This window comes from Aulonocara stuartgranti (assembly GCF_965226115.1).
Source record: "Aulonocara stuartgranti genome assembly, chromosome: 19".
Lineage (NCBI taxonomy): Eukaryota > Metazoa > Chordata > Actinopteri > Cichliformes > Cichlidae > Aulonocara > Aulonocara stuartgranti.
The window spans coordinates 3,128,254-3,140,498 of NC_138955.1; the positions used below are offsets into that span (position 1 = coordinate 3,128,254).

The following is a 12,245-nucleotide window of genomic DNA, read 5'->3' on the forward strand; positions in this document are numbered from 1 at the left end:
TTTTTTGTGGCATGAATGGCCATGGTGGGGGAGGACTTTATCAGTAGGAAAAGCTTTAAAACGTATTCAAATACATTTTAAAGTCAAAACCATTGCCCTGCTTCAGAATGTCTTTTAACTAATTTTACTTTCAAAGCTTTGTAGACAAGCGACACATGTAATGTCAGCTGTGGTAGTTAAAGAGCTGGTTAAGACAGTGTTTGTATTTCTTAATTCTCCGCTTAGCAGAAGACAGTATAACACCACATTCACAGCATACAGGAGCAAGAATTGAACAATTAAAACACAGCCTAAATTACACTTTCTACACACTAATGGAAGGTATAATATCACCAGATTTACTTGAAGGCTGTTATAAAAGCACTACTCTTTGCTGCTGGCAGGCCATTGTACTGTCACTGTTTGTCTTTGATAAAATACACTACAGTTTTGTGTTGTATGTTGCTGAAAGGCAGTTGTTATTACACATTCTGTTCTGATATTAATTACGTTGTTTTTCTTGGTTAAATTAGCCAGTGTCTTTCAAAATGTTTTGAAATCTGTGAAATGTGAGTCTTTCTTGAGTTTTAAAGTTGTTTATAAAAAGTTTATATATTTACATATATATATATTATTTGAATTAATTACACATATAGTACATGCAGCCAATCAAAAGTTTTGAATATGGAGAATCAGTACTTGTTAAAAAGATATATCACCAAAAGATTTTTTCCTCCAGTAAATAAATTAATATGAGGACACTAATGATAACAGGTGCTATTACTTACAACCTATTAACGGTCATTCGAAATAAATTACTTTATACTGTCCCAGCATATTAGGACAAATTATCAAGACAATACAGATTTTTGTTTTCATTTATTTTAAAGCTAGTCCACAATATAACATAGCATTTGAAAAGGGTTAGAAATCAGAATATTTTATTTTCTTCTAAAACATACAAATATAACCTTAAAAAGCAGTTAAAAACCTTTAAGCAAAAGTATCTAAAAAGAAATATAATTAAATTAAATTTTTAAAAAAAAGTATCATCCACAGTTTACACGTAATCACTGAGACAACAGATGTTAATGTAAGTGCACTGAAACAGGAATGCAAAGTAAATCAATTACCTTGTTAAAAAAAAAAAGTGCTTTTCATAAGTGAAAAAGGCTGTCACCAAGCAGAGGGATGTATGTTGTTTTCGTCATTCCAGCGTACCTCTCATAATCGAATAACCTCACTTACACAAGGAATGTTTTTCTCTGAGTGGAACGATTGCGACAGAAAGAATTCACCAAAGAATCAACCTCCACTGGCCAGTGATTCATTGCAATTGACAGGCTGGTGGTTTGATAAGGTGTTTCAGTGTCTCTTCTTGTATCTTAGTGCTTCACCAGCCCGCATATACAGGTTCTGCATCACAGGGCAGGCCATAGTATCGTCCTTGAGGTCGCTCTTTTCGTAACAGTGGAGCCCGGGCTACTGTCAGCTCTCCGTCAGTTTCTCTTCGTCGACGTAAAAGCATTAAAATGATAAAAAGTAAGGCCACTGGAATAAAAAACACACAGACATATATGAGAGAGACACACACGTCATTACAGGCATAGAGTGCTTTAGCATGTGACCATGACTCCTAATTCAATTCACTATATCTTTATTTGAACCACCTGACAGGACTGCATTTAGCCATAAGAATTGAGCTTGAATTAACATGGCTCATTTACAGTTATTATATATCAATAAACAGGACTATAACTGAGTCAAGTTACTGAAAATGCAGTTTGTTTCATCACTTTTTCCTTTTTTCAATTCATTTGAATGTGAATTTTACAGAAAACAGGCAACTTTATGACCCATTACAATACCAGACACAAAAAATAAATAAATCGCTTGGATCAAACAATCGTTGTTAGTATTACTCACCCCCTCCTCCAATAACTAACAAAGCAATAGTGACAGGAGCCAGTTCACAAGTGTCCCCTGCTTTGCGGAAGAAAGTCTCCATGCAGTAGCCCGGAGCCAGGCTGCCCTCTGGACAAAAGGCATCACTCGGACACTGAATGGGGTTCACGTCAGGACTCTGAGAGAATAACATGCTCTGTCGTTAAATATCTTTTAAATGCACACGCATGTATTTCATCGGAGAGAGTGTGGCGCACTCACAGGGCAGTAGTGATTCTCTGGGCAGATATCACAGCTTTCCTGGCCCCAGTGGATCTGAAAATAACCACTGCTGCAGATTTGACACATATTCTGACGGGCGGCCTTGTACATACCTGTTCAAAAATCACACATCACTGGGATGGAAAGCAATTCTTATCTTTCTCTATTGCAAGCCACAGCAAACACTCACACAAATGACTAAGTGACAGCCCATTTAAGATACTCTAGTTTACCTGGCCGACATGGAGAGCAGTCCTTAGCGGCAGTCTGCAGAGCTTCTGTGCCTCCAGGACACATCTGGCACTGAGTACAACCCGATGAGCTGTCAGGAAAAAAAAACAAACAACATTTATAGCTGTAAAATACATGTGAACACTTTGGAGCAGGTCTACTGATCAAAGATCCTACTAATAATATGAATGGTTGTTGTCAATAGTTAACAGTTAGATCAGTGGATAAAACAGTGACTACTGGAGAAATGTTTTGTAACTTGGTGGTGGCAGGAGGTAGTTCATCAAACTAAAAAAATAAAGAGAGGCCAAGTCCCAAACACTATTTTTAGCATCTGTAAATAACATATGGAGTCGTGGCTGTGAGACATCACTTCCTATCATGGCAGCAGCCCAGGAACCTGCTGGCAGACGCTGGCAGTGAGGAGATAGGCTTTCAGGCTTGGCTGGCAAGTATGGACAGACTAAAAAGGAATATCGCTTTTATTAGTGCAGAAGCAAACTTGCAATCAGCCCTAGGAAGTGCTTTCAGCAGGCAAAGAGGTCACCAGACTCTCACAATGAAGCCTTGAAGCTCTGCCAATGGAGAAGTTGCTTAATATGACTATGAGTGTTTAATGACTGTCAGTTTCTAAATGGTAAAAAATAAATCCCCAGATCCACAGAAGGAGCTAATATTGTTGCTCTTTTACACCCACAGTTTAGCTGTGATTAAGAATCTTGCAATACGCCTCCCTGTGAAGGTTATTTGGGACACGTCATCTAGACCGCGTGAGCCTACATATCCTATCTAGTCTGGAAACTCTCAAAAATAACCTGGGAAAATCCAAAGGAGTATTAGCCCCCTGTAACCATATCTCAAACTGTAATGGAGGGATAATGCATTTTTGTCATGAATCAAAACTACATTCATTTCAATAGGAGTCACATAAACCACTTAAACAGGGCTGTGCATGCCATTCGTGACTTTGTGCCAGCTGCAGATTACTCAAAGCAGACGCTAGTCCTGTGTGTGTCTGTGCGTGTGGGTGTGTTTGTGTGGCGTGCAACTGTGCAGGCAACTCAGAACCATGAGATGAAAGCATGTGATGCTCAGTTTGGTGGTTAGATAAGTTATTTTCCAAACACTGAGTTCTGCTCAGTTACAGGGCAACAACAACAAAACAGAAAAATGGACACACAAACAGAAATGCAGTCCCAGCAGCAATCAGGTCCAACTTACTTGCAAAAATGTCCTTGTGCACATGGTTTACATGAAGTAGAATTACCCTGCGATGAAAAGAAACCTAAAAAACGAACAGAAATATACATAATTTGTGGTTTTGAGTTATAGATATCAACATATACTAATGCAAGCATATCTATAGACTTTAAGGGGACCTGTTCAAATTTCCTGAGATAACCATAATACAGATATCACCTCAGAGTGACATCATACGGAAAAGCTACCGAGCAAATGTTTAGAGGAGTCTGAAGCCTGAACCTTAAGCTATTATTTGAAACCACATCCACTAAGAGGATCCATTGTTTTGTAACAGAAAATAATCAAAAGCATAAAGCGTGCCTTTCTCTTTAAGTTGTGTGTATTTTATAGCAATATTTTACAATTAAAGCATATGTATGGGAATCAACACTCTCTGTTTTCTGATATAGAAAACAATGAGTAACTGCTAGATAAACAAACCTGGTGAGCAACTTGTGCAAGAGTCTTCACCAGTGTTATTGTTGAAGGACCCAGGAGGGCAAGGGCGACATAATGGACTTCCAATGAAACTGAAGTGGATACAGCATATGAAAAAATTATTAGTGATGTAAACTCTGGATTTCTATTTAAAAAGAGAGAAAAAAAAGTGAAGTTTGAATTTGCTGGAACAAAATTAGTCTTTACTTGGTGTAGAAGCCCCGGCTGCAAGGTAGACACTGCTGCTGTCCTGCTAGTGGCTGATAAAATCCTCTGGTGCATGGCAGGCACGCGCCAGGAAATACACACCGCCCTGAGTCAGGACAGCACGTGCACAGAAGGGTGTCTGGGGGGGATTGACAAAAAGTTGATTTTACTCTTCATTTTTGCTGCTTTAATATCATACAGCTTATTTTAATATCAACAAAAGCAAAGCCAGGTACTTAACAGAAAGGACATTAAATATAGCATATTTAGAAATATCATAAAATAAAGCCATGGCAGATGATAGTCACTGACTCACTGTTGTCGTACTGTGACCCCGGTGCACATGGCTCACAAGCAGAAAGGTTAAAAGTGAAGCAGCCTGAGGTGGTGCTGCTGAAAATCACGGGTGTCGGAGTCAGACTGGTCACATTTTCGATCAGAGTGGTATCTGTCACAGCAGGAGTAAGAGTGGTCTGGCTCACCACTAAGCCTGAGAAGGAAGGACACAATGGTATATATGCGGTCAGCTGTCTTAAAAAGGTTCAAAAGTACCTAAATGTAGTGAAAAAGTTATGGCTCGAGTGCATAAAAGCAAAAATATGTGGTATGATCACTAATAATTAATACAAACAGTGTAAGCAAACATTTTGGGGGACCCTCCTGCATACCTTTTCTTTGAATGTTTTCGTTTATTTATTAGTATTGCAAATAATAACCAGGATTTTAACTCCTGTCTCCCTGCATCTCTCCATGATTCAGTCTCCTGCTTTGAAATGTTGCTGTGGACTGAGGTTGAACCCTCACGTCCCTCCTCCCTAGACACGCACTGAGCTAGGACACAGCCTCAGGGACACAACAGAAGTATGAAAAATAAATGTTAGCAAGTGGATGAGTGACCTGAGAGCCAACCTTGCTGCATTGCCTTTATTAAAAGAGGAAGAACTTCTTCAATCAACTATAGCTGAATGATTTTACAAAAAGTTTATCCAACAGGGAAAGAAAGAAAAAAAGGTGGCTGCAAAAGGTATAGGCACATCAGCAAAACAGAGCCCATATTGTGGTAGTAATCACATAAGCCTTGCGCTTAACTGCTTTCTTGAATAGGAGCCATCCTCCTCATGAAATGCAATTATTCAGAAAGGGGTCATATGATTTCTCAGCTCCAGTCTCCTCTGGGTTAGCAGCAGTTCTCTCCCAAATAGATATGCTTCTTGAATTACAAGTCAGGGAGTTTGTAAAAACGGATAAAATTATATTAACAGAAATACAAAAGCAATAAGTACCACGGAAATACAGTGAGCCAGTGTATTAATTTCATTATGGTGTCCTGGTGCAAAGAAAAGTGTGTGTAATAAAGTTTTGCTTTGAACAAAGTCTAAATTACATGATGCAACAACATTAGAACTGATTCTACTGTTTCTATACTTTCAATAACAAACCATCAGCACTTTTCAGTAGTGAATTAACCTAAGGTGACTTCATGCTTTTTTTCATACTATATAGTAAATCTCTGTATTAGACCCTTGGTTTATAGGATTACCGCCGCCGTTTCGTTAACGGTACAAGCCACTCCACTTACCTATGAAACAAGCGGCGGTGATCGCAGCCAGAACTCCCCGACAGTCCATGCTCCAGATTACCGACTGCAGCCACCAAACAATGCTTGTCTACAGCATCTCATCTCTTAAATGTGGCAGCGTTTCCTTTGTTTTCATAGAGTACGCTGTCAGGGGAATCAGCCCACTCATCAGTGTCATATGACAAAAAGGCATCATGTGATTTTGGTTTAGAGGGAAAAAACCGAGAGAAATGGGCTCAATTCAAGACAGATCTGGTGTAGTTACAAGGAACAACCAACAGGGACACCACCGCCTTATTAAAACATCATGCATTAGGCTCAGAGTTGCTCCCGGTCCGCAGGTGAAGCGATTCAAACTAGGTCCAAGCAGTAATACGAATTTATCATGAAAATTACTTAATTAATTTTTACAAAAAAAAATAAAAAATCATATCATTAATATACTTTATGTTGCTTTGTGCTAAATATAGAATATCACAGAGAAATGTTATTGTATATTGTTCAATTCTTGTGTCTATGCTTGCAGTAGTTCTCTTTTTTGTTGTTGTGGATAGTCCCAAAAGATATGATACTTGACTCTTGGTATTTATTTAGTACAGTAAATTGGTAGCAAGACGCAGAAAACCACAGAAAGCCACAGAAAACAGTATTGTTTAGGGGAAGGGAAACATTCCTCATCAGTCACGGTTGAAGGCTCGCTTCCTTTTTTCATGTTACGTACAGACGTGAGTTTCGATAACTTTGGCAGTAATTGAAACAAAAAATAAAAAAAAGTCGTAATACTCGACTGTTGCAGAAAACCAAGCAGCGATCAACATCAGTACATAAGTGCAACTTCAAATGACTGCACATGTTATCCACACGTGTTTTATTAAATTAAACAGTCATAAGATTGCAGTGCCTGATAAACACATTTATAGCTTGAGTCAAGAAAAATTCTCTACAAGGCGCGACAAGCTCTGCTCCAGCTCCTCCCAGCTTGTCACACTCGCCTGGCAAAAGAGGAAACAGAGAAAGGAGTTATGGATACGTTTTATTTCTTCTTTCATTTCTTCTTTGTTGTGGACTTTACACTCACCTGGCTGTGTGTCCCTGTGTGTCCTCCTGTCTGTTCAGGGGCTTTGACCTTGCTTTCAGTTTGCTTGAGCTTTTGACGTTCTTGCTTTTTCTCTTCAAGCATCTTCTTCAGAGCTAAAACCGTCTCATCCTGAGCCACCACCTGCTGAATTAATTCCTTCTCGGCTTTCCTCTCCTCTTTCCTGCCACATGCCAAAACTAGCATCAGTACATGCACATGTGCACATTTCTGCGTTTGAGTATTTTTGTTTGCCACTTTCCTGACCTGATGGCCGTAGCTTGTGCCAGGACGCTGCTGTGGAAGTTGATGGCATCCAGCTTCTCCATCAGCTGCTGCTTCTGTTTCTGCTTCTCCTCCAGGATGAGCTTCCGTTTCTCCTCCTGCTCTGCTTGCTGCTTGTTCTTCAGATGGGCCAGCCGCTCCTTCGTCTCATACAGCGACATTTCTCCCAGCAGCTCATGGCCTACAGTCTGACATGGGATTAGATAACTGTGACACAGAGATCGATAACAGCATCTCAGTATAAGATACAGAACTGTGCAAAAGTCTCGATCCACATTGAAACCACTTTTCTTTTTTGCATAGTACTGCAGCTTTCCTTCACTTACGTCTGTGTCATCAAATTTCTTGAATTTCATGCGAGGAAGCGACTCAATGCAGTGAATTTCTCGGATGACTTCAAATTTGCGGCTCATCTCTGCCTCTGCTTCCTCCAGTGCTTGACGAAGCAGCTCCTGGTTCTGTTCGGAGACTTCTTTCACTGTGAAATTTGTCATGACATTGATGTGAACAGCAAAAAGAAACACGTGAAATGCCCCGTTTGACAAGCTGCTTGAGGAGGCGCACCTATGCTTTGCTTCAGCTTCTGTAACTTCTCTTTAGCTGCCTTTGAATTCTTGTGGCCATCTGCCACTTGCTGCACCAGATCCTTTATTTCCTTTTCCTCTTGCAACCTTTTCTCAGCATATCTTTGCATCAGCTGAGCGGTCTAGAAAAAGCAAACAAGCCATAAAGAAGACGACAACAAGTTTAATCCTCTGTGAATTCCTTTTATTTATTAGTTGCCACTTGGTTTTTACCTACCTCTTCTTTCTTCAGCTGCGCAGCCTTCTGATTGCGCTCCATTATACGTTTGCGGGCCAGAGCTGCCTCCTGTTCACTGATGCATGCCTCCAGGTGTCGGCGCTCAATCTTGGGCAACTGCTCCTGAAGGTCCTTCTCACGCATCTCCTTTTGCCACTGCAGGAAAGATGAAGGATCGCGCTCGCCTTGCACCAGCCGCTCAATTCTGTATTAAAAACAGACGCACAAAGGACGCAACTTTTCATGTGTTTGATTTGCACTTCATCCTTGTGGAGCACTATGCAGACACCTTGGAAAAGGTCAAAGTAGCAGGTAAAAGCTGTGCTGTACCTTTGGACCTCCTCCTCCACCCAACGCTTATACAGTGCCTCCTTCCTTAAAATAGCTGCATTGTTGAGTTTGATCGGATAGCTGACAGCCTGTAAAAAATATACACATGACAGCAGATATTACACCAACATTAGGCTATCTAGAAACCGGCAGAGTACTTAGGTCTTACCTTATTACTGGAAGGAGCTCCACGGGAATGAAAGGAATTAGGCTTGAGCCTTGAATCCAAGTCTTCCTCAATCTTGGACATCACTCTCTGTGGAACAAGTATGAGATGGTGTTGAAGCCAACAGAATACAAGCCCACCCTCACACACACACACACACACACACACACACACACACACACACACACAGTCACACACATACACACCTTTGTGTGCTCAGACTTCTGTGGATTTCCACATCTGAACTGTTTGATATTCGCTTCATACAGAAGCTCCTTTGGTGGAAAACAGATAAGCGAACTTTTTAATGGCAGTATATGTAATTGAATTTAAAAATATAAAATTTTTTGATAATATCTACTATTATTGAACTTAAATGTGCCAGCTGCCGTTTAACTGTTAAACATATCTTCTTTTGTATTAGATTCATTGTACCTGAGCCTTTTGATGGTTCTTCTGTTTATTCTCCTCGATTATCTGCTTCTCCTTTGGAGCCTTGTAGGTGCTGCTTGGTACCTGCATGACAAACAAGAGTGACGCACCAGCCTCTACACAGTTTACAGCTTACATTCTCTTTAAGGATTGAGGACATGAAAAATTCTCAAATTAAAGGACTTTTTGTAACTGATACTGACTGGTTTGCATTTCTTCTGCTGTGGGATGAGCTCGGGCATGGGTAGAGGCCGTGGTTTAGGTTCGGTGAGGGCGAACTCCTGGGGCTCAGTGGTTTTGGTTGCAGCTTTCTTGAGCAGATTCCCTTGAGAGATCTTGACTGCAAGCTGGTCCATGAGAATATCTATCTCAGGGCGCCACCTAAAGGACACACACGCAAACATTTGGGTTGTCTGAATTTGAAATGCTCTGCTCACAAAACAACCTCCACTGGAATACTTGTGCACATTTCTGACCAGACTGTGAGGAAACAGACTCAATGATCAATGGCATGAGCACCCCTTAGTTCCCTATTCTCTTGCATGTTCACACTGAGCCTATGTGACAGGAATGAAAGAGTCTACAGACGCTGTGCCGAACTTCATGTGACTTCAGCGTCAAATCAATCACTGAATACAGCCCTCAAAGGATTAAAAATTTTGTTTGCTACTGACTGCTGTCATGTCTTTTTGTTGTCAGTGAATTACACAATGTGTAGATTTAAGTTTTCCATTCATTTTTTGAGTTATTATAGTGTTATTACCTAAGTAGTATTTTTGTTTATCATGCTTTTCTCACCTGAGTAGAGGCCCAATCCACTGTTTCTCCACAAAGGCAGCATCATAGATGTTGTTCCACTCATCCTGTATCCACGTGGTGAGGTTTGAGAAGAAGAAACCTAAAAACTAATTTTGAAAAGTGAAACATAAGAAAGCTGCTGATTAATTTCCCTCTTCTGCACCCAGAATTTGTGTTTCTTACCATGTGCATTTTCTTGATGTCCAGAGATTTAACAATGCTGCTAAAACACTGAAGCCCGAGGTCATCAAGAAGAAATGTGGCCAGGTAACAGATAACTGGGGAGCAAGACGATCATTAAAACGTGTCAGTTCTTTTATTCAGGCTGAAATCAGGAGTAGCAATGAAGTTACTCACCAACAAACTGGCTACGTTCACCTCTGGACACTGATTTTACGTGCTGGCCAAAGAAGGCATTGATGACTACATCCAGCAGCTTCTTTTGCTCAACACATCCGGAAACAACATCAAGAATGAACTTCCTCTGCAGCATGTCCATGTCCTGTGACAAAACAAGAAATACAGACTAATCAGAAGCAGGCCTATGCATCCACTCACATTGATCTGAGTCTGACATACCTGCAGATCCTTCATAGCATCTTCTGTGAAGTCATCCAAACACTGTCTGCTAGCTCTAAACTTGTCGAGGAGCTGAACGGCTTCCTTCACAAGTGATGCATAGTTTGATGCCATCTTAAATCCACTAGAAAAGCCCAAAAATAAACTGTTTATATAAGCAAAGCTCACGCATTGAGAGATGAGAGAACAAACAGTTCTCCCTGGGATAGACAAGCCAACCGGGCTGCTAATGAAAGACATCAATTCACAAAAAACATTTGCTGTCTTCGACTCATAGACAGTCTCCAGCCGTCGCTGTGTTGCGTCGTTGCTTAGCAACAAAAACAGGCGTAAACAGACATACGTCCCAGCTCGAAATGTCAAACGAGGAATGCTTCAGCAAAAAAATTAATTATTTAGATTCAAAAGAGGCGTTTTATTATTGTTCAGTTTAACATATTAAATATTTCACAGTTTTAATCCGTACAGATTAACAGAGTGCCCTCCTCATCCTTTGTTGGCGTCCATAACAATAATAATGACGTAGCGTGTTGTGACGTCTTGCTGGGGCTGTGCTGGTCTCCTGCTGCCTTCATGTGCTTTTGGAAATTCTACAATAGACAGAAAGCGATCAAATTGACACGTTAAAACATCTGGTCAAGATGGAAACCCGTTCTAAAAACCGAAGGAAAGTTGTTGGCTTGTGCTTTAAAAAATGATGATTTTACAAAAAAAATTTGTTTCCTAGCTTACCAGGGATTTTACGTTGTTGGTATCTGAGGGACAAAAGCTAATTACTGGGTAAATCACATGCAAACTGGGTTTTTATTCTCAGAATCGAGCATCTGAGTTCCTGGTTTAACCTGATCATCATAATCATATTTCTTAACCGGAGTGAAAACAAAGTCATTTGTTGAATTTAAATTAGGAAATACCAAACTAATGTTATGATTAATCTATATGTGATGTATTAGAAAACAGAAAGTTGAAATGACTCCAAAATAGCTTCTGGACAAACACACACTGCTGATGTTAATCATGTAATACGGGCGAAAGCTAAGGAATAACCTGGAAGTGTATTTTGAGTGAAAATTGTTTTCCCCACTGATATTTTCTCTCTAATCTCTTTTACAAACCTAAAAAATGTGCTTAATTTGCTGCTCCTCATTTGGATGGTCTTTACTGCAAAGAATGGCATCTGTACACATCCTAAATCATACATTTATTTGATGAAATTTCCCTGTATTTGCCTGACATTTGATTTTAAAGTTAAAATTAAACAACATTGGGCTACTGTATTGTTTTTCTCACACAACTTAGTTATAAAAACTGAAAACCTCCACTACTCATACTTAAATATATGCATACACTATTGATATAATCTAGATAAGGGGGGGTCAAACCCTATTTCATCTCAAGTGGGCTGGGCCAGCGAAGCTATTGCATAACATTTTAAGAAGATAAAAATGTTATTAAATAAAATGTTAAATAAATCATTTTTTGTGATTTATGGAATATACTGTTAGTGTCAATTTGACACACTTCCTCCAGATTCTAAAATTATTTTAATGTAGTAAATTCCAATTTGTTTCTTAGGTAACAGAAAACAACTGTCATTAGTAAACTTTTCTTATCTGTTGCTTATGTTTTATTACATGAGGAAAAAGAAAGTAAACCATCTTTAAATTTGAAGGGTTTACATATTAAAGCAATAAAAATAATATGGCCCTTACTTAGTCTCAAAATGAGGTTAATTCATCCTGGGATGAATTGCAAATGATGAGATATTATGCTGTATTTATCCAACCAAAATAATAATAACCCATATTCAGAACAATGGGGTAGTCCAAGGAACTCAGTAAGGTTCTAAGAAGGAGGATTGTAGAATTGTGCTATAGTTTATATCGAGTTCTTTTGGAGAAAGAAGCTATTTTTGGAGGAGCACTTGAACGCACCAC

The 12,245-nt window shown here is 39.6% G+C and overlaps 2 protein-coding genes across 3 annotated transcripts; both read right to left on the reverse strand.

Moving 5' to 3' along the window:
- Window positions 1–841: 841 nt before the first annotated feature.
- On the reverse strand, window positions 842–6,015 carry LOC309695106 (uncharacterized protein). Its single transcript, XM_082515571.1, has 9 exons — window positions 5,843–6,015; window positions 4,580–4,753; window positions 4,264–4,402; window positions 4,060–4,148; window positions 3,598–3,661; window positions 2,379–2,467; window positions 2,146–2,258; window positions 1,906–2,062; window positions 842–1,530 (listed from the first exon to the last, which is right to left on the reverse strand). Exons 1-9 carry the CDS (start codon window positions 5,889–5,891, stop codon window positions 1,373–1,375), a joined length of 1,032 nt encoding a protein of 343 aa, XP_082371697.1. The 5' UTR covers window positions 5,892–6,015; the 3' UTR covers window positions 842–1,372.
- A 393-nt stretch (window positions 6,016–6,408) lies between these two features.
- cfap99 (cilia and flagella associated protein 99) lies at window positions 6,409–10,749 on the reverse strand. 2 transcript variants are annotated; one of them, XM_082515561.1, is made up of 15 exons: window positions 10,309–10,749; window positions 10,087–10,231; window positions 9,913–10,007; window positions 9,730–9,836; window positions 9,135–9,312; window positions 8,935–9,015; window positions 8,706–8,774; window positions 8,503–8,589; window positions 8,334–8,422; window positions 8,004–8,208; window positions 7,767–7,908; window positions 7,529–7,680; window positions 7,185–7,390; window positions 6,921–7,101; window positions 6,409–6,834 (listed from the first exon to the last, which is right to left on the reverse strand). In XM_082515561.1, exons 1-15 carry the CDS (start codon window positions 10,546–10,548, stop codon window positions 6,769–6,771), a joined length of 2,043 nt encoding a protein of 680 aa, XP_082371687.1. In that variant the 5' UTR covers window positions 10,549–10,749; the 3' UTR covers window positions 6,409–6,768. The 2 variants fall into 2 exon arrangements, with proteins under 2 accessions (XP_082371687.1, XP_082371686.1); XM_082515560.1 differs by having other exon boundaries at window positions 7,185–7,680.
- Window positions 10,750–12,245: the final 1,496 nt, after the last annotated feature.